Raw genomic sequence first — 23,721 nt, forward strand, 5'->3', positions numbered from 1 at the left:
TTTTGGGTCATGCTGCCTTGGTGGGAGAGCTATTGTTAAAAAAAAAATTATTTCATGACTCCTTGATATCATATTAGTCTTGCTTTCCAGTACATCTCCAAGAATAGTCTTCCTTTTTTTTTTTTTTTTTTTTTTTTTTTTTTTTTTTTTTTTTTTTTTTTTTTTTTTTTTTTTTTAGATTTTGCTTATAGTACAGTATATTGTATAATGTCATGCATATACTTTAGTAAATTTGTGCAGGTACGTCCATATGTCGTTGGAGCTGTTTTGCGGAACATGAAATTTACTCAGGCCGTGTATGACTCCTTCATTGATCTTCAAGACAAACTGCATCAAAACTTAGCTCGGAAGCGTACCTTGGTTGCAATTGGTAAGCAGTTAACTAATTGAATGTATTTATCACTGCTTAAATAATGCACACCCCAGTAATATTACATAGTGATCTTTTCTGATATAAAAAAATATAATACGAATTTGCTTATAAAGCATGGCCTTCTAAGAGTAAATCCTGTGTCTGTATTAACTATCATGTACATTATGTATTAATGATTCTGCACAAATTTTTTGTTAATATTTTACAATGCTTGTCATTAAGGGGTCTATGATGAATTTGGTAGGGCAAGTATCATATAAATCTTGAAAAAAATGAAAACAAGTTAAAGTATACCTGGTGGAAGGCACCCAGCATAATTCAATGTCCAAAGTAATACCCACCCTGGTAGGTTTGTTGATGAGGCAAAAAATTATACTGTCTTTGCTATTAGAAGTGGGATGTCTCAGGATTTCATTAAGGCTGCTGGCTGCATCTTAGGTGCCTTCTTTCTAGGCGATCTGTGTGGTGGATGGTTTTGTATCCATAGTATCCCTGCTTCATGTAGTCTTGAGGTCCAAGTTTGTTGGACATTTTTGGCTATTGATGAATTAGTATGGTCAGGAGTAAATCACTGATGTGAGACAATTGCAAAGGTTATTGAATTGAATAAGGCAGACCATCAGATAAAGGAATTAGTAGAAGCCACTGATGTGTGTGTGTGTCCAGTGTGGGCTAGTTGCATTGGTTCCTTGGGAACAGCATTAATGACATGCCCACACCAAGAGCAGATGCACAGAAGCCTCGAAAAATGTTCCCACTAATGTTTAATAAAGTATCTGGAATTGCTTTGTCATCATTTTCCAGAATCTTACATGCATTGTGGTGCAAAGTTTTTATGCAAGACAGTGCTCTATGCCACATTGTGAAATCTATTGTTCAGTTGCTTTATGTCTGTGAGGTACCCATCTTTGATGACTGGCCAGTATATGCCCTAGGCCTGAATCCCAGTTAAGAACCTTTGGCTGTAAAAGAGAGAGATCTACTAGGGGAAAGATAGCACCCTACTCCCATGACATGAGGATGCTGTCCACTAGTCATGGAATTTACCCCATGAAACTGTCAAGAATGTTTGTTAATCACTTCCTAGACAATTGAAAGATAGCCTGAAGTGCAAAGGGGTAGACACGCTGCACTGGCAAGCACTGTAGCCAGTGTAAAGGATGAGAGGGGGAATGAGAAAACGAGTTACATTAATCGTGATGACACTTCAAGTTCTTTTAAATATTTTGTGCTTGTTTATGGATTTGTGAAGGGGTGTGGTGACCACTTCTTCCACCATTTAGTTGTCAAAACAACCCCCCAAACACTATAGTAAAGGGGCAAGGAATTGGCCTGTAGATCCCTCCTCACTTTGGCCTTCACTGTTCCTGTTGTAGAGAAAAGAAAGTAGTATCAACTTTGTGGCTTTCAACAAGGAACTGAAGAACAAAGTAAATGTACAGTTGTGGAAATTTTCCCAGATACTAATCACAATGTTTGTAGATTGTATGAAATCAGTTGGAAAGAATAAAACAGAATAGGATGTGAAGTTTATAAGGGTAGGAGAAAGAACGGAAGTAATGAAGGTACTGGGCATAAGATGCTAGTGATAACATAGTTCCTTATACAGTTAACTTGAATTCAAGTTGATCACAGTATGGTGGCTGTTTAAATGCATTGGGAACAATGCAGTGATGATTATGAAAATTAAAAGGGGTACCTGGAGTTTACCTTGAGAGAGTTCTGGGGGTCAACGCCCCCGCGGTTCAGTCTGTGACCAGGCCTGGTGGATCAGAGCCTGATCAACCAGGTTGATACTGCTGGCTGCACGCAATCCAACGTACGAGCCTCAGCCCGGCTGGTCAGGTACCGACTTTAGGTGTTTGTCCAGTGCCTGCTTGAAGACAGCCAGGGGTCTATTGGTAATCCCCTTATGTATGCTGGGAGGCAGTTGAACAGTCTCGGGGCCCCTGACACTTATTGTATTGTCTCTTAACGTGCTAGTGACACCCCTGCTTTTCATTGGGGGGATGTTGCATCGTCTGCCGAGTCTTTTGCTTTCGTTGTGAGTGATTTTCGTGTGCAAGTTCGGTACTAGTCCCTCTAGGATTTTCCAGGTGTATATAATCATGTATCTCTCCCACCTGCATTCTAGGGAGTACAGGTTCAGGAAATTCAAGTGCTCTCAGTAATTGAGGCGTTTTATCTCCGTTATGCGCACCGTGAAGGTTCTCTGTATTGGAATTAGTTAGTGTGAAATTGTGATATTGAATTCATTAGTGATTTGTGAGGGGTTAATCTGAGTATCATTTGGAATGATATGATGGAAATAAATGACACTAGTCTCAGACTGAAGGATAAGTGTAAGGGAAGGAAACTATATATCACAAAGTACAGGTCTCCCTCAACATTCATGAGGGTTAGGGAATCAAGAGCCTCGCGAATGTTGAAAAACCGTGAATGTTTGGTGCCCCAATATATTGTAGGGAAATATAATACAATACTGCTTCCTTAACTTGTTGAACCATGAACAATCATAAAATACATGAAAACGTCGTAAATTGTACTAAATACATACGTTATGCCTTAACAACATGTATGTTATTAAATACCACTGCCTCCACCACTGCAAGTCCCTACTACCCTCCCTCCGACCCCCCACAACTGGCAGCCAGCCCTCCCACCACGGTGTGGTGACTGTTTTGTTTGTTCATTATTTGCTATTAAGCTACAGTATAAATAATGTCAACCCGTTTATAACTGCATATTGGAATGGCTATTCTGACAGGTATTGGAAGGTGACATCATGTGTTTACTCTTGAACACAGCAAAGAATCAAACATTTGTGCTACTGCTAATAATAATAATAATAATAATAATAATATAATAAAAATAATAATAATAATAATAATAATAAATACAATAGAATTGAAGAAGGAAATTGTACAAAAATACGAGGGTTGAAGCAGTGGTGGAGGAAGTGGTTGACGCATCGTCAGTGTGGCTTTGTTTATGCTGGAGTGAGTATTAGTCTCCACGCTCTTCCAAACATTTCACAATAATTCATTGTATTTGGTGCTTGTAGATTGAGTGTGACTGCAGTGGTTGAGGCAGTGGGTGAGGCAGTGGGTGAGGCAGTGGGTGAGGCAGTGGGTGAGGCAGTGGTAGAGGCAGTGGTAGAGGCAGTGGGTGAGGCAGTGATAGAGGCAGTGATAGAGGCAGTGATAGAGGCAGTGGTAGAGGCAGAGGGTGAGGCAGTGGGTGAGGCAGTGGTATTTACTAACATATATGTTATAAATAATAATAGTACATGTTAATATTAATAACATTTATAATAATAATAATAGTTATTTATAATGTACTATTATTATTTATAACACATATGTTAGTATATATCACTACCTCTACCACTGCCTCACCCACTGCCTCAACTGCTGCCTCACCCACTGCCTCTACCACTGTCTCACCCACTGCCTCTACCACTTCCTCAACTACTGCCTCACCCACTGCCTCTACCACTGCCTCTACCACTGCCCCACCCACTGTCTCACCCACTGCCTCTACCACTGCCTCTACCACTGCATCACCCACTGCCTCTACCACTGCCTCAACTGCTGCCTCACCCACTGCCTCTACCACTGCCTCTACCACTGCCTCAACTGCTGCCTCACCCACTGCCTCTACCACTGCCTCACCTACTACCTTTACCACTGCCTTTACCACTGCCTCAACTGCTGCCTCACCCACTGCCTCTATTACTGCCTCTACCACTGCCTCACCCACTGCCTCACCCACTGCCTCACCCACTGCCTCACCCACTGCCTTTACCACTGCCTCTACTGCTGCCTCAACTGCTGCCTCTACCACTGCCTCTACCACTGCCTCTACCACTGCCTCTACCACTGCCTCTACCACTGCCTCTACCATTGCCTCTACCACTGCCTCTACCACTGCCTCACCCACTGCCTCACCCACTGCCTCACCCACTGCCTCACCCACTGCCTCACCCACTGCCTCTACCACTGCCTCTATAACTGCCTCTACCACTGCCTCTACCACTGCCTCTACCACTGCCTCTACCACTGCCTCAACCACTCCAGTCACACTCAATCTACAAGCACCAAATACAATGAATTATTGTGAAATGTTTGGGAGAGCGTGGAGACTAATACTCACTCCAGCATAAACAAAGCCACACTGACGATGCGTCAACCACTTCCTCCACCACTGCTTCAGCCCTCGTATTTTTGTACAATTTCCTTCTTCAATTCTATCGTATTTATTATTATTATTATTATTATTATATTAATATTATTAGCAGTAGCAGAAATGTTTGATTCTTTGCTGTGTTCAAGAGTAAACACATGAGGTCACCTTCCAATACCTGTCCGAATAGCCATTCTAATATGCAGTCATGAATGGGTTGACATTATTTATACTGTAGTTTAATAGCAAATAATGAACAAACAAAACACTCACCACACAGTGGTGGGAGGGCTGGCTGCCAGTTGCAGGGGTCGGAGGGAGGATAGTAAGGACTCGTGGCGGTAAACTTAAATATGATTTGGCAGCTGGGAATTTGGCGGTTGGAAATTCGCGAATGTGTGAAGCCCGCGAAAGTTGAAAACGCAAATGTTGAGGGAGACCTGTACATATTTTAGAACAAGGATATGCAAAGAAAATCTAATGGTAAAAAGACCCTGAAGGGAGGTTTCTTGATGTTGGTGAGTCTCTGGATCTAAAAAAAATTGGACCTGATCATTCCTATATTGGATTGCCTTCTATTCCCTTTGGCACTGTATGACCTCCCTATGAGTTTAGTGACTTTCCCTCTTCATGAATATAATAATAATAGCAAAAGTACATTGGATTAAATGTACATTGCAGATTTAGAGAAAAGTATTTATAAATGTGCTGTATTCATCAATGTATGGAACTTGTAATTTTTTAAACAGAAGGTTGCCACTGACAATTTCACACAAATCAATACAAGATGCCCACAAAATTGTGATTTATAGGGAATTTCTCAGCAACTCTTCTTTGTGACCACTCTTCACTTTTACCACTGTACTGTAAAATGACTGAAGTTAATTGGTTTACTGCCTAACTGTGATATGTATTTTTGTATGGAAGGTAGCCTGCGTGTAGTTAATGTAGGGTATGTAAACATTTGTAGACTAGAGCTTAGTTTATTGGTAGAGAGTTCCTTCCAGACAGACTAGAATGAAGGGAGCCCAGAGCCAGAGTTCCAAAAGGAAGAGTGGGTCTTCTCCTCAGGAAAGGCAGTGTCAGAGTGAGACTGAGTACTGGTCACGAGGGCCAGTACTCAGGGACCAGCCCTCTGGCGAGTGCTGTGAGAAACAGACTTTAGGCCAGCAACTCCTCTAGCATGAGTTTTGGGAAACAGATATGGGGTAGGCATGCAGTCTGCATAACTGGGATAGGTTGTTCAATAGGAAAAAATAACTTTGTCATTATTTTCAGTTAACCCAGTAAATGAGTATTGATTTAGTGATCTTTTATTTTTTATTTATTTTACAGGCACTCACGATTTAGACACAGTCTCAGGCCCTTTTATATATGATGCAAAAGTGCCACAAGACATTTCATTTGTACCTCTGAACCAGTCTCAAGCTATAAGAGCTGACAAACTGTTGGAAATGTATTCTCATGACTCACATCTTAAGGAATATGTGCCTATTATAAAGGTAAGTTTAGGTTATCTGAAGATTAGACCCCTCATGGCAAACAATGAATTATAGTTATGCAAATTCTTAGGCTAGGCCTATTAAGTTATTAATCTAGTAAAATTAGGTTAAGTTTCTATGTTAGGTTTAGTTCAGAATGAAAAACTGGCACATTGTATCAAGATTTTCATAACTATTTCACCATTTTCCTTAGAGGGGTTGGAATCTTCAAGGGTTCTACAAGTTCTTCAAAGGAATTGAATTACGAGGCACATATAATGGTTGGCTACATCCTCTCTCTCTCTCTCTCTTTTTTGTCCCATGGATGGTCATATATATACATCATAATATATACATCATAGAGGAAGTATATACATCATAGAGGCAGTATTCTGGCTTACTATATCCTTCAATTGACTTAAGTAAGATCATCTTTCAACAAACCGGCCATATCCCACTGAGGCAGGGTGTCCCAAAAAGAAAAACAAAAATTTCTCTTTTTAACTTTTCCAATGTATACAGGAGAAGGAGTTACTAGCCCCTTGCTCCCACTTGAGTATGATATTGTCTACAATATGTGCTAGGACTTGTATAGAGGTGATAAAATACAATTTAATTGTTTTTCTAGTGTCACCAGGGGTGTGGAGGAGAAAAGTAACCTTCACAGCTTCTTCAGAAATGTTATTAAGATTGAAAATAAATTGCACCTGTAGCTTAAGGATGCAAATTTCTTGACTTTTCCACTAGATTTAGTATAGTACTGTAGCATACAATGTGAATTAATTTTTATATTCTATATACTGTACTGTAATTATTACATAGTATAAATGTTTTTCTTGTGTCTTTACAGGATAAACCTGTTTACCCAGTGATCACTGACCAGAAGGGTGTGGTATTATCTATGCCACCTATCATCAACGGTAATCACTCCAAGATTACCCTTAATACACGTAACGTTTTTATAGAGTGCACCGCTACTGATCGCTACAAAGCGCAGATTGTACTAGACACACTTGTATGTATGTTCTCGGGCTACTGTGATCAACCTTACACTGTTGAGCCTGTTCAGGTAATTACTTTTAATTACTTAAGATGATTCAGCTTTTCTCTGGACAATCCATACTTCCAGAAAGTTATGATTAGTCAAAGTTAACCAATTTAACCTAGCTTTTGTGTATTTTTGTACTCCTGGTATTAGAATTAGGTAGAATCACCCAACATGTAATGATTACAATGTCAATTATAACTGCAGTGTTTATAATGTGTAGTTAATTATAATTGCATAAAATTTGTCAACAGTTTAAGATTTGCCTAGAATTCTTTAATTAATCTACTATTGACTGTTATTATATGCATATTATGGTAAGCACTTCCATTGCTAGTGAAAAAAGAAGTTATAAAAACTGTTTGACAGTAATCAGCTTGAATTCATATTTAATACTGCTAAAATAAAAAAGAATGAAGCTTTGTGGATATTTAATGATTAAGCTAGTGGATATTTGAGTATTAATTTTGTAGTTTTCATATTTTGAACAAAAGATATTTAGGGATACAGTAATTATATTATAGGTTGAGTATCCTGATGGAGAGAGAGTGCAGTATCCAACTCTTTATTATCGTCAACAAGAGGCCTCTGTTTCTTACTGCAACATGTTAACAGGAGTGAATGAAACTGCTGAAAGTATTGCAGCAATGCTTACAACCATGAGTCTCTCAGCCAAGCCCCAGGGCCAAGACAAAGTTATAGTTGAGGTGCCTCCAACCAGGTATAGTGTATCTTAATTTTTTTTTTTTTTTTTTTTTTTTACACCAGCCATTTCCCACTAAGGTAGAATAACCTTAAAAATAAACCTCATTCTCCAGTGGTGTTTTTTTTAGAGGTGTACAGGCATCATGGTTCAGTGGTCCATTTCTATGTGGAGTTAATATTATTGTACACTTTAGCCTGAGGCTAAATGTTTTTCAATGAATGATAAATGTTTTTTTTTTTTTATATTTTGTCTGTTTCCTACCAAGTAAGGCAAGAAAAAAATATAAGTATTCCTTGTTATTTATTCAATCTCTTGTCTTGCTAGAAGTGTTCTGACATCACAATTCAGATGACATTGAAATCTGCAGCATCCTCATTCCTTTAGAGTGCAGGACAAAAACAATCTGCAAGTAAATATAGCACCAAGCATATTGCCAGAAATACGTACATCTTTCTTTCTTTCTCTTAACACACCGGCCATATCCCACCGAAGTGGGGTGGCCCAAAAGGTAAAACAAAAGCTAGAAATACATATACAGTGTAAACTATATAATGTCAGCACAATATGCAAGATTAGCAAACCTCAGAATAACATTCAGAAGTTTAAATAAAGAATCATTCAGAACTTTATTAATGACATATTAGGCTTGTTATTGAATATACAGCCCCAGCATGAAGTCCACACTTGATAAAGCATGTGAAGAGGCTCAAAAAGGTCCACAGGTTTGCTTCCATGTTAGTACCAGAACTGAGAGGAATACACTATGAGGAGAGGCTGAAGGAGCTGAGCTCGAAGACCTTAGAGGAGAGGAGGACTAGGAAAGACATGATTATGATATCAAAAATCTTAAGGGAAATTTATACAGATAAGGAGACGACGGTGAGACGGTGGGAGATGACCGACTTGTTGGAAAAAAAAAAAAAAAGGACAGACTTTACGAATGAAGAGAACCATCAAGGGGGACAGAGATGGAAAGCTAGAGCATAGATAAGCTGTAGGGATGTGAAGAAGTATTACTTTAGTCTCAAGGTGGTTGAAAAGTGGAATGACTTGGATGAGGCAGTAGTGAAGGTAACTCAGTGCACAACTTCAAGGGTAGATATAAGCCCCGAGAGGTTAGACATCAGTGATACCAATCTAAGTAGTCTATGAGGTGGGGTCAGGAGCTGAGTCTATACCCCCATAAACAGCTCAGCAAGGACAGTAGATAAGAGTCACAGTTACATGTGCTAATACTGTTTGGCATTAGTTAGTACTTGAATGTCTAGGCTAGATATAGCATATGTTCTCTAGAAAATATGTCTGGTACGTACTCTCAGGATTCTGAATCCATGAGAGGTCAGTACTTTCAGAAATGTGAGAAATGCCTACTAAATTTCTAATGTTCCTTCTTGTGCTACTGTCTGTGCATTGTACTCTGTTGCAGAACTAGAAGAGGACATATAAGCTATATATGTGAAACTTTTTTTTTCTTTACACATAGGATTTGTATTTTTCTGTTACAGATATGATATTCTTCATGAGTGTGACATAGCTGAAGATTTTGCTGTAGCATATGGCTTTGATCGGTTGGCAGCTGATATGAAGATGCCTCCAACTAATACCATTGGCCAGGAATTTGAACTGAATTATCTCAGTGATAAATTGAGATTGTTGTTGTCACAGAATAACTACACTGAAGCTGCCACATTTTCACTGTATTCAAGGGTAAGAAAATATTGTTAGTGTTTTGTTATATGGTTTACATTCATTGTTTACTGTATTATACAATACAATACCAAAAATAAAAGTAAGCAAAATCTTTTTACATATCTCTATGGTTGTTTAATATATTTATAGATGGGGTTGTAAAAAAAGTAAATGCTAGGGTGTTGGGGAGAGGGGTGAGATTAAATTATGGGGAATCGAATACAAAATGGGAGTTGACACAGTTACTTTTTGCTGGTGATACTGTGCTTTTGGGAGATTCTAAAGAAAAGTTGCAAAGGTTAGTGGATGAGTTTGGGAGGGTGTGTAAAGGCAGAAAGTTGAAAGTGAACATAGATAAGAGTAAGGTGATGAAGGTATCAAACAATTTAGATAAAGAAAAATTGGATATCACATTGGAGAGAGGGAATATGGAAGAAGTGAATGTTTTAGATATTTGGGAGGTGACTTGTCAGCGGATGGGTTTATGAAGGATGAGGTTAACCATAGAATTGGTGAAGGAACAAAGGTGAGTGGTGCGTTGAGGTATCTGTGGAGACAAAAAACGTTATCCATGGAGGCAAAGAAGGGAATGTACAAAAGTATAGTGGTACCAACACACTTATATGGGTGTGAAGCTTGGGTTGCAAATGCTGCAGTGAGGAGGTGGCTGTAGGCAGTGGAGATGTCCTGTCTGAGGGCAGTGTGTGGTATAAATATTATGCAGAGAATTTGGAGTGTGGAAATTAGGAGGAGGTGTGGAGTCACTAAAAGTATTAGTCAGAGGGCTGAAGAGGAGTTGTTGAGGTAGTTTGGTCATTTAGAGAGAATGGATCAAAGTAGAATGACTTGGAGAGCGTATAAATCTGTAGTGAAAGGAAGGCGGGATAGGGGTCATCCTCAAAAAGGTTGAGGGGAAGGGGTAAAGGTTCTGTGGGTAAGGGGCTTGGACTTCCAGTAAGCATGTGTGAGCGCATTAGATAGGAGTGAATGGAGACGAATGGTTTTTGGGATCTGACGAGCTGTTGGAGTGTGAGCAGGGTAATATATTTTGTGAAGGGATTCAGGGAAACAGGTAAACTGCACTTGAGTCCTGGAAATGGGAAATACAATGCCTGTACTTTAAAGGAGGGGTTTGGGATATTGGCAGTTTGGAGGTTGACTTCTAAATTGTCGTATCTGAGTGCCTCTGCAAAGACAGTGATTATGTATGTGTGAGGTGAAAGTGTTTCTGGAGTTTATCTGGAGAGAGTTCCGGGGGTCAACGCCCCCGCGGCCCGGTCTGTGACCAGGCCTCCTTAGGTCAGTGTCCCAGGATGCGACCCACACCAGTCGACTAACACCCAGGTACCCATTTTACTGATGGGGAACATAGACAACAGGTGGAAAGAAACACGTCCAATGTTTCTACTCTGGCTGGGAATCGAACCCAGGCCCTCGCCGTGTGAAGCGAGAGCGTTAACCACCAGGCCACTAAATATTTCCTTTTGGGGATTGTTTTTTTTTTTTTTGGGTCACCCTGCCTCAGTGGGAGATAACCGACATGTTGAAAAAAAAAATGCTGATTGCTTAATGTTTTTTAGCATTAGAATTTTACAACATAGGGAGTTGAGGCATGAAACATCAGAGTTTGAATAAGGAGAGTTTTACAAGTTTTTCATACCCAGTCGATATTCCTTGCTATCAACATCCACAATTTAATTTCTTACCCTGAACCAAGTTGATTGTCTCATGTTACCAAGACACTCATTGATGTTTGTGTGTGTGTGTCTGTGTCTGGTGGTCCTTCCCAAGGTCTTACTTAAATTGGTAAAATATCTATTAAATAAAGTGTACCAGCATGGTTTTCATGCACAGTAGCATTAATTAGTCTGTAAAGCATGAGATGAATCAGTGATGTGCATATGTGAAGGACCATAGTTGATGAAGTTATACATGTGATTACCTATTTGTGATAAAGGGTTAGTTAGTGTTCATACACGTTTGCCATTTTTCAGATAGACATGGGCGAGAGAATGAAAGTGAACCTCGAAAATGAGTCTTGGGTTAAAGTTGCGAATCCCAAAACTACAGAATGTGAGGCTGTTCGAATTAGCCTTTTGCCAGGATTGTTGAAAACTTTGTCGGCAAACAAGCATATCTCCTTACCCCTGAAATTATTTGAGGTAAGTAGAAGTATTGTTTCATTACCAGGAAGAAATATTGTGATATCAGTTTTAGTTAAGTGTGATACACCTTTAACCCTGCGAGAGATTTTGAGTTTTTCCACCCTCCCAGCCCAGTCTAGGGCCAAGCTTTTCCATTGATTACCAGTTCAACCAGACTCTTGCTGTCTGGGGTCTGCTGGCCCCACATAGCCATCTCAGCCTTATTGAGCTGGTGCTTGATAGAGATAAGTGGTTCAATTCCCTCTTGAAAACTTTCACACTTGTTCTTGCAGCTCTGATATCTGCTAGTATAGCAGGTTAGTCTTGTGCTACAAATATTGACACAGGGTTCTCTTCTTTTTTGATGCCCACATCTTCCCTCCTCCCATATATCTTGCTCCAGTATGTTAAAGTAGTTTTCAGATTTGATACTTTCTACCTGTTTACAATTATTTACTGTTACATTGCTTTTTCGTAAGTGTTATCATTTAAATAATTATCACTAACATACTATGAGACACTTGCACAATCTGGATGATAACCAGACTACACTTCTTTCGATTGTTTTCAGGCATTGAACATTTATATACATATTGGGATGATGCAGTGTGCCCTGTTTTTGGGCAATGTAGATCAAGGTAGAGATGTTAAGAGGTAGGGCCTCGAACATCAAGCAGGCATGTGTGGGTTTGTTATTTTGGAATGAGTGGAGACAAATGACTTCAGCAATTTGATTGTCTATAGATTCAAGGAAACCAGTTAGACTAACATGAGTTCTGGAGGTAGGAAATGGGTGGGAATGTTGCAGTTCACTGGATCATTTGAATTGAAATATTCATGCACTTCTAGAAACACATCTGGAGAATAAGTGATAAATGTAATTTTTTTTCTTCAGGGCATCCTGCTTCAGTAGAAATCAACCAGTTTTCAAAAATGTACATTTTCAGGTATCTGACGTTGTGCTTCGAGATACTTGTCCTAGTGCTACTAGAGGCACAGGTGCACGTAATCAACGGCATATCTGTGCCATTAACTACAATGTTAAAGTTGGAATAGAAAAAGTTCAGGGTCTCTTGGACAATATTATGGTGGCTCTCAAGGTCCCTTATGCTGGTGATAACAACTCACAAGGATATTATCTTGAGGAAAAAGAACGTGAGTACTGTACTTGATAAGCAGCTTACTGTTAATTATCCTTCATAAGGTGGGGAAAACCTTCTAGATTTAATTATTTAAATATGAAATATTTAAGAAGGAAAATTATTTATAATGTAATAACTTCTTAATGGCCTTTAATTTTCTATCATAATGTTTTCTTTTCTGTATACTTTTCTTTTTTAGCTATTCTTGTTCTTGATTTAGTACAGTATAGGTATGACCTGGGATGATAGTGTTTTTTTATTTTAAGATTTTATTAGTAGCTTTCTTGCTACCATTTTTTAAATCAGTTGATATACCTTTGAAGAGTTTTGAGAGTTTATCTACTCTCTGAGCCTGGCAATGGGCCAGGCTTGTCTGGTGCTTGCCTGGTCAACCAGGCTGTTGCTGCTGGAGGCCCACTGCCTCACATATCCATCACAGCCTGGTTGATCTGGCACCTGGTGAAGATACTTGTCCAGTTTCCTCTTGAAGGCTTCTACACTTGTTCCAGCCAAGTTTCTGATATCTTCTGGTAAGATGTTGAATAGTCTAGGACCCCATATGTTGATAGTGTTCCCTTATTGTCCCCACCACACCCCTGCTCCTCACTGGGCTTATTTACGCTTCCTTCCATATCTCTCACTCCAGTATGTTATGGCAGTGTGCAGATTTGGGACCAGGCCCTCGAGTATTTTCCAAGTATATATTATCCTTACGTTCTGTTTGGTGACCCTCTTGAGTTTTGTATATAGTGTTCCTTTTGAGTTCTTCATTCTTTCCATACCTAAGCAGCTGGAACTTATCACCATTGAATGTCACGTTGTTCTCCATTGCCCACTGGAAAACCCTGTTTGTCTTCCTGTACTTTTTCAGTGTCCTCTACCGTGGTGACTTTCATGCTTATTTTAGTGTCATCTGGAAATGATGATACAGAAGTGTGCCAGGTGTTTTTGTCTGTCTGCTATGAGGATGAGAAACAGCAGAGGTGCCAGGACAGCCTTGGGGCACTGAGCTTTTGACCTCACTGATTCTGGATTTTGCCCTGTTCGCTACTGCTTTTTGTGTTCTGTGTGTTAGGAAACCGAAAATCCATCTGCCTACCTTCTCCGTAATGCCTGTGGCTTTCATTTTGTGCGCTATCACTCCATGATCGCATTTGTCAAACGCCTTTGCAAAATCTGTGTAAATCACATCTGTGTTTTGGTCGTCTTCCAATGCCTCCATAACTTTGTCATAATGGTTCAGCAGCTGTGACAGGCATGATCGTCCTGCTCTAAAACCATGTTGGTTTGGGTTATGTTGGTTGTGCAGCTCCATGAAATTTGTAATCTGCCGTCTCATCACTTTTTCAAAGGTTTTTATGATGTGCGAGGTTTATTTGACACTATCCAATACTGTATTTGGGGCTATTTTGACATGCAGTGGCTGTTTATAGAAATTAGGCAACACACCAGTCGGCCTCGGTTTACTGTAGAATCACTGCAGGTACAATATTGTGTCAAGAAAACAGTTTTGGCTTGCAGTTTTTATTGTGTATAGTTGTATTTAACTTTTTTATTGTTAAAAGTGCTGAATGCTTTTATAGGTTTTAAGTACTCTGTAAATTCTACAGTTAGTGCTCTAGGTAATTTTATTTTTCATAGTGCTTTTCATTAATTTTAGGCATCTTAAACATGCAACCTGCAGCAGCATTACACGTGGCCCACCAGTAATGTTGATGTCTAGTTCATTGAAAGCAATAATGATAATTTACGATTAATCAGTGTAATTGGTTGAAATCAGTTGTAAAATACAAATCCAGTACTAACTTCGAATGACTGATCAGGTACTAATATGTGACATGTATGCTTCCAATCTGCTACCTCCCCAGTGCTCATAAATTGAGGTTTAAAGTTGCAATTAAAAATTTATAAGTGAACATAAATTTAGATTTTAGGAAATGCAGCATTTTGACACTCCTAATAAGATTAATTAAGCTATGTTGTTATTTTGTTAAATGACACTGTCTTGCCATCTATCAGTCAAGAAACCAAAGCTGTGAATATTTGCTTCATTCTCCTGACATTTATATGATTAAAATATGTAATTACCTATTTGTTAACTACTGGTATGTGTAACTATATCAGCAGAGTCATGCTCTTAGTGTCTTGTCTTCAGTAATTAGTAATTACTGTAATTCATCATATAATTTTTGATGGTTGTCATTTGCTACCTACCTACTCACTTAATATACTTCATTGCTTCATTCATCATTAACAGGGAGACAGCAAACATTATACTTGAATTTCTTGAAGTCTGGCTGAGGAATGAGATCAGAGATAGGATGAAGTTGTGAAAGGAGCATAGAATAAAGACAAGGATTAATAAGTTGACAATAACAGATAGTAATGGAATTTAAAGAAAAGGGTTGACAAAGAGTGTACCTAATGGATTACATCTTCAGGGATGGGGAGGGGGACTGTCTTGAGGCTGATTAAAGGCTCTTAATTCAAGGTATTGGAGCTACCCTCTCCTTTCTTGAATCAACCCTGATTACCTTCTAATCTCCAGTCATTTTGACCTCTACGGGTTTTGCACTTTCCCATGAATATAATATTAATTTGCATCATGTTTGAAAACTTTCACTGTTAAAATACTGTGTTGTATATGTTAACTTTATTCCTTTTATTATTTTGTTCTAGCAGTTCTTGTAAAGGAAATATGCAGTAATGATTATTGCATGCCACTGAGTGGATCACACTATTTTGGCAGGATATAAATGGTAGATCGAAAAACAGTGCCTGTAAATAAATTACTTGCAAGACATAATAGAACACTATAATAATTTTTCATCATATTCCTAACAGATCCAAGTTACTTCCCTGGGTTTTGTGGTAGTGTGATCATCAGTGGTGTCCCTGTGGGTCATATAGGTTTGGTCCACCCAGAAGTCATCACCAACTTCAACCTCAACAATCCTGCTGCTGCTCTTGAAATCGATATGCAAAAAGTTTTGGAACTGATAAATTTGGGTAAATGAAACCGGCATAGAATCGGAGATACATACGCTGATGTGTAATTACCTGTTTTTAGGTAAGTGTAGAGCTATGATTGTGGTACCCTAGCTTCTTTGGCATAAATATATGTTTAGGTTTCTAATGGTTTTAACATGCAGGCTCTCTTAACGCCTGTTTCAGCCATCCTTTTGTTGATACTCTACACACACAAATCAGAGAGTGCAATTCAGTACTGTAAATAATACTGTCATCATTGTGGGGAAGCAGTTCAGACTTTTGGTTTTTCCCATTTTCTCTTTGTATTCAGGACTAGTCATGTCTCATGTACTGATTCAGAAAAAAATTGCTGTCCCTATTCTGGAGTTCAGGATAATGAACTGGCAGCCTTTACATGTCTCTGTTCAAGACTTTTCAATTTTTTGTAAGTGGTTGTCATTTTTCACCTATTTTCTGATATTTACTCGAGGGGAGGCCTTGATGCCAGTGAGGGGGCTCTTGATCCAGGGAAGTGAACCTGCCTTCCCCTTCTTGGATCAACCCTGATCTTTCATTCCCCAGATGCTATATGACCCCTATGGGTTTAATACTTCCCCCTGATAATAATTCTGGTACTTTTGAGATTGCTGCAAGAATCATTAATCTGAGTTAGTCAAGCTGGTCAAGGACTGGGCCGTGGGGGCACTGACCCCCGGAACACCATCCGGGTAGAACAGTAAGCTATTTTTAGTAAAACCACAGTAAGGCTTCTCGCTGTCCTCCATTGATGAGCAACAGTAGTTTTGCTGTCGCACACCCACCCATGGCCATCTTCTGGAGGGGTGCTTAACTCTAAGAGAATTTTAAGTCATATTGACAGTCCAACATCTTTTGACATATTGTCCATTTATTGGGATGATAAAGTGCCTAGAGTAAAATGTAGCCGTAATGTCTCATTAGTTGCTTATGTACCCATCTTCTTGGCAAATTGTCAGTAATATTCTAAGTATTGTTTATTGCCAACAGTTGGTCTACACATCCCCTACCCTTTCTAAAACCTGTACTCCCTGTAGTCCCTCTCATCTTACCCTGAATTCTTTCAGTAATAACTACCATACACTTCACCTGGTATACTCGACAGGCTTTCTTCTTTTCCACACACTGGTTGTCTCCCACTGACACAGGGTGACCCATAAAAAGAAAACACTTTTACCATCATTCACACATATCACTGTCTTTGCAGAGGCATGCAGATATGACAGTTCAGATGTCACCCCAATATAAATAGCTTGCTGAGGTTTTCTAATCAGGAAAGAACTTGAAGCTGTTGAAATTGTTGTTTCAAGTTCTTTCCTGATTAGAAAACCTCAGCACCCTATTTATATTACTTTATTTACAAGGAGAGCATGCATAGTTCCTTTGTATAAAGGAAAAGGGAATAAGAGTGTAAGAATTATAGGAGAATAAGCTTGTGGGGGGGGGGGGATGGAAGGTATTCAGGCTTAATTCAGGGATCTGGAGCACAGATCCAGTTTCCTAGATCAAGAGCCCCTCACTAGTGTCAAGGGACCTCCCTTGAGGAGACAGAGTCCTGGAGGTGGGAAGTACAGTGCCTGCACTTTAAAGGAAGGGGTTTGGGATATTTGTTGTTGGGAGTGACATCTTAACCTACTTGAAACAACAGTTTCAAGTAGGTTAAATTCAGATTTAGAAATTTAGAAGGAATATAGGAAAATGTTGGTTTAGCAATAGTGTTGTGGATGTGAAGAACAATCTGCCAAATAGGCATTGAAGCTAACATCCCTCAGCAACTTCAAAAATACATGTCAGACAAGTATAAGAGTGAGAAGGATTGGATTGGAGAAGGATTGGATTGGAGAAGGACCTGCCAATAGACCTTCAGTGCTTCTGTATTTTTATGCTCAGTTTTGACCACTCCTTAAATACCTCAAAATGCTAATCTCTCTGCCTCATTACTTGAAAATCACAACCTTTAAAGAAGCTTATATAACTCGACTGAAATTGATTTACTACAGTGATGAAGACTTCATCCTATCTCCCTTGTATTCACCATCAGTATTTCTGCTTTTAAATAATAATAAGCCAGTGTTGTATGACCTAAAAGGGTCATACAGCACTGCTTTTAAAAGTAACCACTCTCATACCATGCAGCACTGAATGACCTGCTTGGAATATGTTTTTAGGCAATGACACAGTGGAAGCAAACTCCATACAAGGGTTCAGTATAGGTAGGACAAAGTTCAGTCATGTCACTTGGCCCCAGACTGGATGCTAGTGAGAGGCTTCATCTAAGAAATTGATTCAAACTAAATTGTCTCCCATGTCTCGGCCATTTTACAACTCCTGCTGGTTTAAAATGAAGAGGCGGGACAAAGAGCTTGAGTTTGCGCCTTTCTTCACAAACTTGTAGGTAATTACACATCAGTATTATAATAATAATAATAGCTATTGATTGATAGCATTTTTTTTTTTTTTTTTTTTTTTTGAGGGGGAAGGGGTTCATCCTCTATTTGTAGGAAAAAGCAGATAGGGTAAAAAGAAAAAAAAAATCATTGAGGGTCTTGCTACTAGGGTCATTTAAGGGGTAATTCCTTGATGTTGGTGAAAGGTTCCTGATCCAAGGAATTGGATCAGGAACCTGATTGCATACCATGTACCAGGCACCGTATGACCCCTATGGATTGAGCACTTACCCATAAAAATATACTGAAGATAGTAACAAGAGGTGTGGTATTATAGTGAGGAAGCATAAGTTTATATTTGGTGAATATATTTTGCAATGAGTGTTTTATGCATGCATGTACATTGGAGTGTATTTGTGAAATGGTGTATTAAATTATATCACATTGTAAATGAATAATGGCATAAGCCAACAGTTAGTGAGAACCACTAAGTTTGCAGTGAAACTTTTATGTTTGTCCAGGATGACTTAAGACAAATGAGCAACATGAGGTCAGGAAACAGGCAATTCAAACTATATATATTTTAGGTATTTGCCTATGTGTGGTTGCAGGGGTCAGTTCCATAGGAAATTTTATTTTATTATATAAACCATGCACATACATTCAGTAGGACTTGCCAGTGTATATATTTCATGTTTTGTTTGATAGTGTTGGATAAATGTTAATGGATGCTTCTAGAATCCTGCATTTGATTTTATCCTGCTCCAGGATACATGAGTGTAGAGTATGGTGAATGACACATGCATTGCTGATTTTGTCCATCCTATAAGATGAACAGAATCAGAAAAACAAAGATCCTATACTGATATTTGGGTTCCTGCAGCAAGTCTGAAGATCATACTCTGTCTCACTAATGTATACTACATCCTTTACACAGAAAGTTGTAAACCCCTTCAGCAGTGGTATTCTTCAGTCTGTGAGTTCTGATGTCTGATGGTTTTGCTAGTTATGACAGAATTGTCTGTGTTGACTTTTCTGAAGATGGGGTGATTTTGAAAGCAACCTGTTCTGTAGGAAGGACAAGGCAAAATTGTTAACTATTTCTCTGGGAGTTGTGTGGATGAGTAAGGTTTGTACTGCTCTTTAAGGTCCCACTACACCTTATCCACTCCTGCAAAAATGAGGACTTACTCATCCACACCACTCCCAATGAAACAACATTGTCATCTTGTCTTCCCCATAGGATAGGTTACCTTTGATATTGCCCCCATCTTAAAGCAAGTCAGCACAGACATTGCTGTTGTAACTAGCAGAACCATCAGATATCACCAGACCTTATGGACCAAAGAGTACAACTGCTGCAGGGGCTAACAGAATTCTGTGTGGAGGATGTAGTAAAAAGCATACGTTGATAAGACAGTGTATGACCAGACTCACTTGCAAGAACACAAATATCAGCTATGAAGTAGTATGACAGACAGGTTTCTGGAAGCAGCCATTATACATTTATCTGACACCAAACAAAGCAAGGAAATATACACCGGTAGGTCCTGTTGCACCTACTGTACATTGTTCTGTCCCCCTCCCACATTAGCTCTTAACTCGAGCAATATTCTTATTTTATGAAGTCACATGTGACGCCTCTCAAGTCTGACCAGGTACTCATTTGCCTTATAAAGCCATGTATCTGTTTCTGTATATTTGGCAAAATCCAGTTCTGGATGAAAATGAAGATTTCATTGCAAACAAGTGCTTTTATCAGTACATGTTACATTGTACCTCATTTGAAGATTTGATCTTGGCCCAACCAAGTTGCTTTGTATAAAAAATTTATAGGATACTTTGACCAAATTTAAGATAAAACTACTGTATCTTATAGTTTAAAAGTCATGTATAAATCTTGCCCTGGTATGTTTAAAAAAAAAGGTACAATACCTTGACTGGAATGATACACAAATAACCCGCACATAGAAGCGAGGAGTTTACGACGACGTTTCGGTCCAACTTGGACCATTTACAAAATCACACTTTGTAAATGGTCCAAGTCTGACTGAAACGTCGTCGCAAGCTCCTCTCTTCTTTGTGCGGGTTATTTCTGGTATGTTTGTGTATATAATTTAATGAATATTATGAAGTGTTTAAACATAGTTTTTTAATAAAATTTATACCTGTTATTCACTTAAGCATTTTTATTGTTGCCTTTTAATACATATTCACAATAACCTTAGTGTTCATTAGTACAATAAATGTAGGTGGAAACAGCAGCACAGTAAAGTGCTGAAATAGACATCTGCACAAAGGACTTTCAGCGAGACATTTTGCCAGTGGAACAAGTTTCTTCAGTCAATACACAGGGATGCACAAGCAAATTTATACAATCAGGTGAATGGCTGGGCAATGAGGTCACTGTGTGGATGAATTGAGACAGCACTGCAGGTCCTTCTGATGACTTGTTTCTGGAAGCTGAGTTTGACTACAGGTATGGCTAAACTGAAAGCTCCTTGACTGTTTGATTGTACTTTGTGTACAGGTGAATTCAGCTGCCAAGCATCTGTGTTGTGTTCTGTCCATTTTCTTTATAACCATCTGGGTGTATTTCCAAGACATCAGGTGTGCAGACTGATCTCTATGTATTATGCATGCATTATTTATGAGAGTCCTGCAGGCATGCTGGTGTTCTTGTAACCTGATCAGTATGTTAGGTAAAAGGACACAAGGGCAACTATTGTGACATTTTATTGTGGCAATGTTCTACTTTCCAGGAGCTTTGTCAAGCTGGCTTGACAAAGCTCCTGAAGAGCAAAACATTGCCACTATAAAATGTTACACTAGTTGCACTTGTGTCCTTTTACCTAACATATTGTCAGTAATTCTACCAACATTATTACAACCTGATTTGTAGACTATGGGAAGTCTCACTCACATAGAGTATGCCTGGTCACTGTCCTGACAGTTACCTATTTGCCTGGTCAAGTCTTTGATGGTTCTCTATATGATAGTGGCAACACCTATGTGTTTGTGACCAGACATATGTGAGCAAGACCTCCTGTAGCCTACAGATCAGGTTGTAATAATGTTGGTAGAATTACTGACAATATGTTAGGTAAAAGGACACAAGTGCAACTAGTGTAACATTTTATAGTGGCAACGTTTTGCTCTCCAGGAGCTTTGTCAAGCCAGCTTGACAAAGCTCCTGGAGAGCAGAACGTTGCCACAGTAAAATGTCACAATAGTTGCCCTTGTGTCCTTTTACCTAACATACTGATCAGGTTACATGAACACAAGCATGCCTGCACCCAGCTGGTCTTAAAGGCGATGGACAAAACATGAATCAGATTCCTGGGAGCTGCATTAATCAGTGAACAAAATAGTCAATTATTATTGTTATAATCAAGGGGAGATCTGGAAGGTATTCAGGCTTAATTTGGGGAACTGGAGCACAGATCCAATTCCCTAGATCAAGAGCCCCCACCAGTATCAAGGAACCTTCCTTGAGGGGAAAATACAGTCAAACAGAATCAAGTTTTCAGTTTAGTCAAACTTGTAGCCCAACTTATCTTACATAAACAGGTCACTGGAAGGACCAGTAAGCCTCCTGCAATGCTCCTGTCTCAGTTCGACACGGTGACCTCACTGACCCAGCCACTCACCTGACTATGCTTGTATAAATTTGCTTGTGAATCCCTGTGCAATAAATGAAGAAGCCTGTGCTACAGGTGATACATCTCAACAAAGTTCCTCTCTGCAACTCTCTCACTGTGATACAGTCTGAAAGGAAATGCAAGTTTGTCATGCACTTCGAATTGATTACTGTATAAGTATAAGAATTATATTGGAAATGGCAGACAATTCCTTGATTTATAGTATAATGTAACAAAATATTTATTTGTCCTTAAATTAATAGAGATTATTCAACCAGGTCACATTTTTAAAATGACAAGTACAAATTTATATCTTGGAGTACCATACTTTTATGTTACCTGAAGACCTAACTTCCTAAGATTCAACACTATAGGAGAGAACACTTTGTCACTCTTATTTAAGATGTACTTCAGGGAAATGACTCAAACGCTGTTAGAGGTCAAAACTGAAAACTATAAAAAATGTCATTTTGCGGCATTATTATTATTATATTAAAAAAGAAGCGCTAAGCCACAAGGGCTATACAGCTCATTTTGCGGCAACCATTTCACCTACACTTCTCTAGAAAAATTTCATCTAAATGTAAATGACAGAACTATTCTTTACCTGGGGAGTGATAGCAAACAAGGTATTTTTTACCCATTTCTAGTAAAATAATTAAGAACCGGGCTCCATAAGCCATGTTTCATGTCTAAATGTACTAGTGTTAAGAAAATATTGATTTGTCTTTTTTTACAGCTGGCTATCTCCCACCGAGGCAGGGTGACCTGAAGACAAACTAACCATCATTCACACTATCACTATCTTGGAATAAATTTTTCAGTGTTACTGTATAACATAAAATATGAAAATTTTGCCAAATTTTTCAGTAGCTTAGGAGTTTTAGCACTTAATTATGGCTGTAACAATAATTTCAGCAGCTTATCCTTGCCACGCATGGGAAATTAAGAACTCATTCTAGTGAAAGGGGACCAAGTATCTTTGTCATTTCTACATACAGTGGAACACACTGTCTTTACATAATATTCAGCATTATAACACCATAAGCTAGTGAGCCACCCCAAGCAGAGCCATAGTCTAGTAACACCAACCAGTCAATTTCCCTTCAAATTACCAGTAGTACTGTACTGAAAATTTGCTATACAGTATTGTTAAGCCTTTGGATGTTTTAATATAAAGATTTATCATGATAAGTTAATGCATGTTCTAGCTGTGATATTATGGGAGTAGAATGTAAAACTCCTTGAACACCTCAACTTTGGACAAATTAAAATGAAATACAAAAGCCAACACTGGGTATACAAAAGTAGATCACCTAAATAAATTTGTACAAAGCATGTTTGTGCCTTGCCAATGAAACTGATATCTTCATAACCTTTGTACATTCAAACATGAAACAAACAGTTTGTATAGATATTTACCATATTGTATGTCTAATAGTGCAGTGACTAAAAAAAAATATGGTCATATGTATGTCCTTGGTTCCCACAGAAAGAATGGATTTCATAATTTAGTGTAAAAATTTTAGTGTAAATCATTTTTCCAGAACTGAATATACAGATGCCACCATATTTACATTTTCTATAGTTTCATGAAATTGACCAACAGAATCCTCCCATCAACAATTTCTTTTAGAAAAAAGTGAAATTATAAAATTTCCATGTAGCATTTATATATATTACATACAAAAATATTTTATCAACAGATTATTATAAGGGAACCAATAATAAATACTACTGACGTCAATTCCTCATATGATTAGTTAACAGGGCAGAAAGTTGCCACTTCTGCATATACTTGGTCTTTGCTTATGAGACAGAAGTCATCAAGAAATTCATCTGTAGAGGTGGAGAGTTTAAACTGTTCTGGCTGTACTCCACACAGCTGATGGACCTTTTCAACAGTTATTGGAGTGTCTAGA

At 38.7% G+C, this 23,721-nt stretch overlaps 2 protein-coding genes across 9 annotated transcripts in view; one reads left to right on the top strand and one right to left on the bottom strand.

Moving 5' to 3' along the window:
* The window catches only part of beta-PheRS (phenylalanine--tRNA ligase beta subunit), a 38,526-nt gene that overhangs the window by 4,079 nt on the left and 10,726 nt on the right, over positions 1-23,721 (top strand). Inside the window, exons 3-10 of one of the 3 annotated variants that reach the window (XR_011394072.1) lie at positions 241-370; positions 5,894-6,060; positions 6,890-7,108; positions 7,609-7,805; positions 9,296-9,497; positions 11,474-11,641; positions 12,571-12,778; positions 15,610-15,835. Coding sequence is in view for 1 of the 3 variants with exons in the window: in XM_053793301.2 (XP_053649276.2) it covers positions 241-370; positions 5,894-6,060; positions 6,890-7,108; positions 7,609-7,805; positions 9,296-9,497; positions 11,474-11,641; positions 12,571-12,778; positions 15,610-15,782 (1,464 nt within the window). In the remaining 2 variants the exon portion in view is untranslated. Of the gene's footprint in view, positions 1-240; positions 371-5,893; positions 6,061-6,889; positions 7,109-7,608; positions 7,806-9,295; positions 9,498-11,473; positions 11,642-12,570; positions 12,779-15,609; positions 20,337-23,721 lie in introns of those variants that run through there. The other 2 variants (XM_053793301.2, XR_011394073.1) reach the window with 2 other exon arrangements.
* Positions 20,330-23,721, bottom strand: part of LOC128700182 (uncharacterized) — a 71,789-nt gene continuing 68,397 nt past the window's right edge. For all 6 annotated transcript variants that reach the window (XM_070100692.1, XM_053793214.2, XM_053793217.2 and 3 more), the window contains one exon: positions 20,330-23,716. In XM_070100692.1, the coding sequence (XP_069956793.1) occupies positions 23,559-23,716 (158 nt within the window). In that variant the 3' untranslated portion in view covers positions 20,330-23,558. The remainder of the gene's footprint in view (positions 23,717-23,721) is intronic.

This window comes from Cherax quadricarinatus, chromosome 74, assembly GCF_038502225.1.
Source record: "Cherax quadricarinatus isolate ZL_2023a chromosome 74, ASM3850222v1, whole genome shotgun sequence".
Lineage (NCBI taxonomy): Eukaryota > Metazoa > Arthropoda > Malacostraca > Decapoda > Parastacidae > Cherax > Cherax quadricarinatus.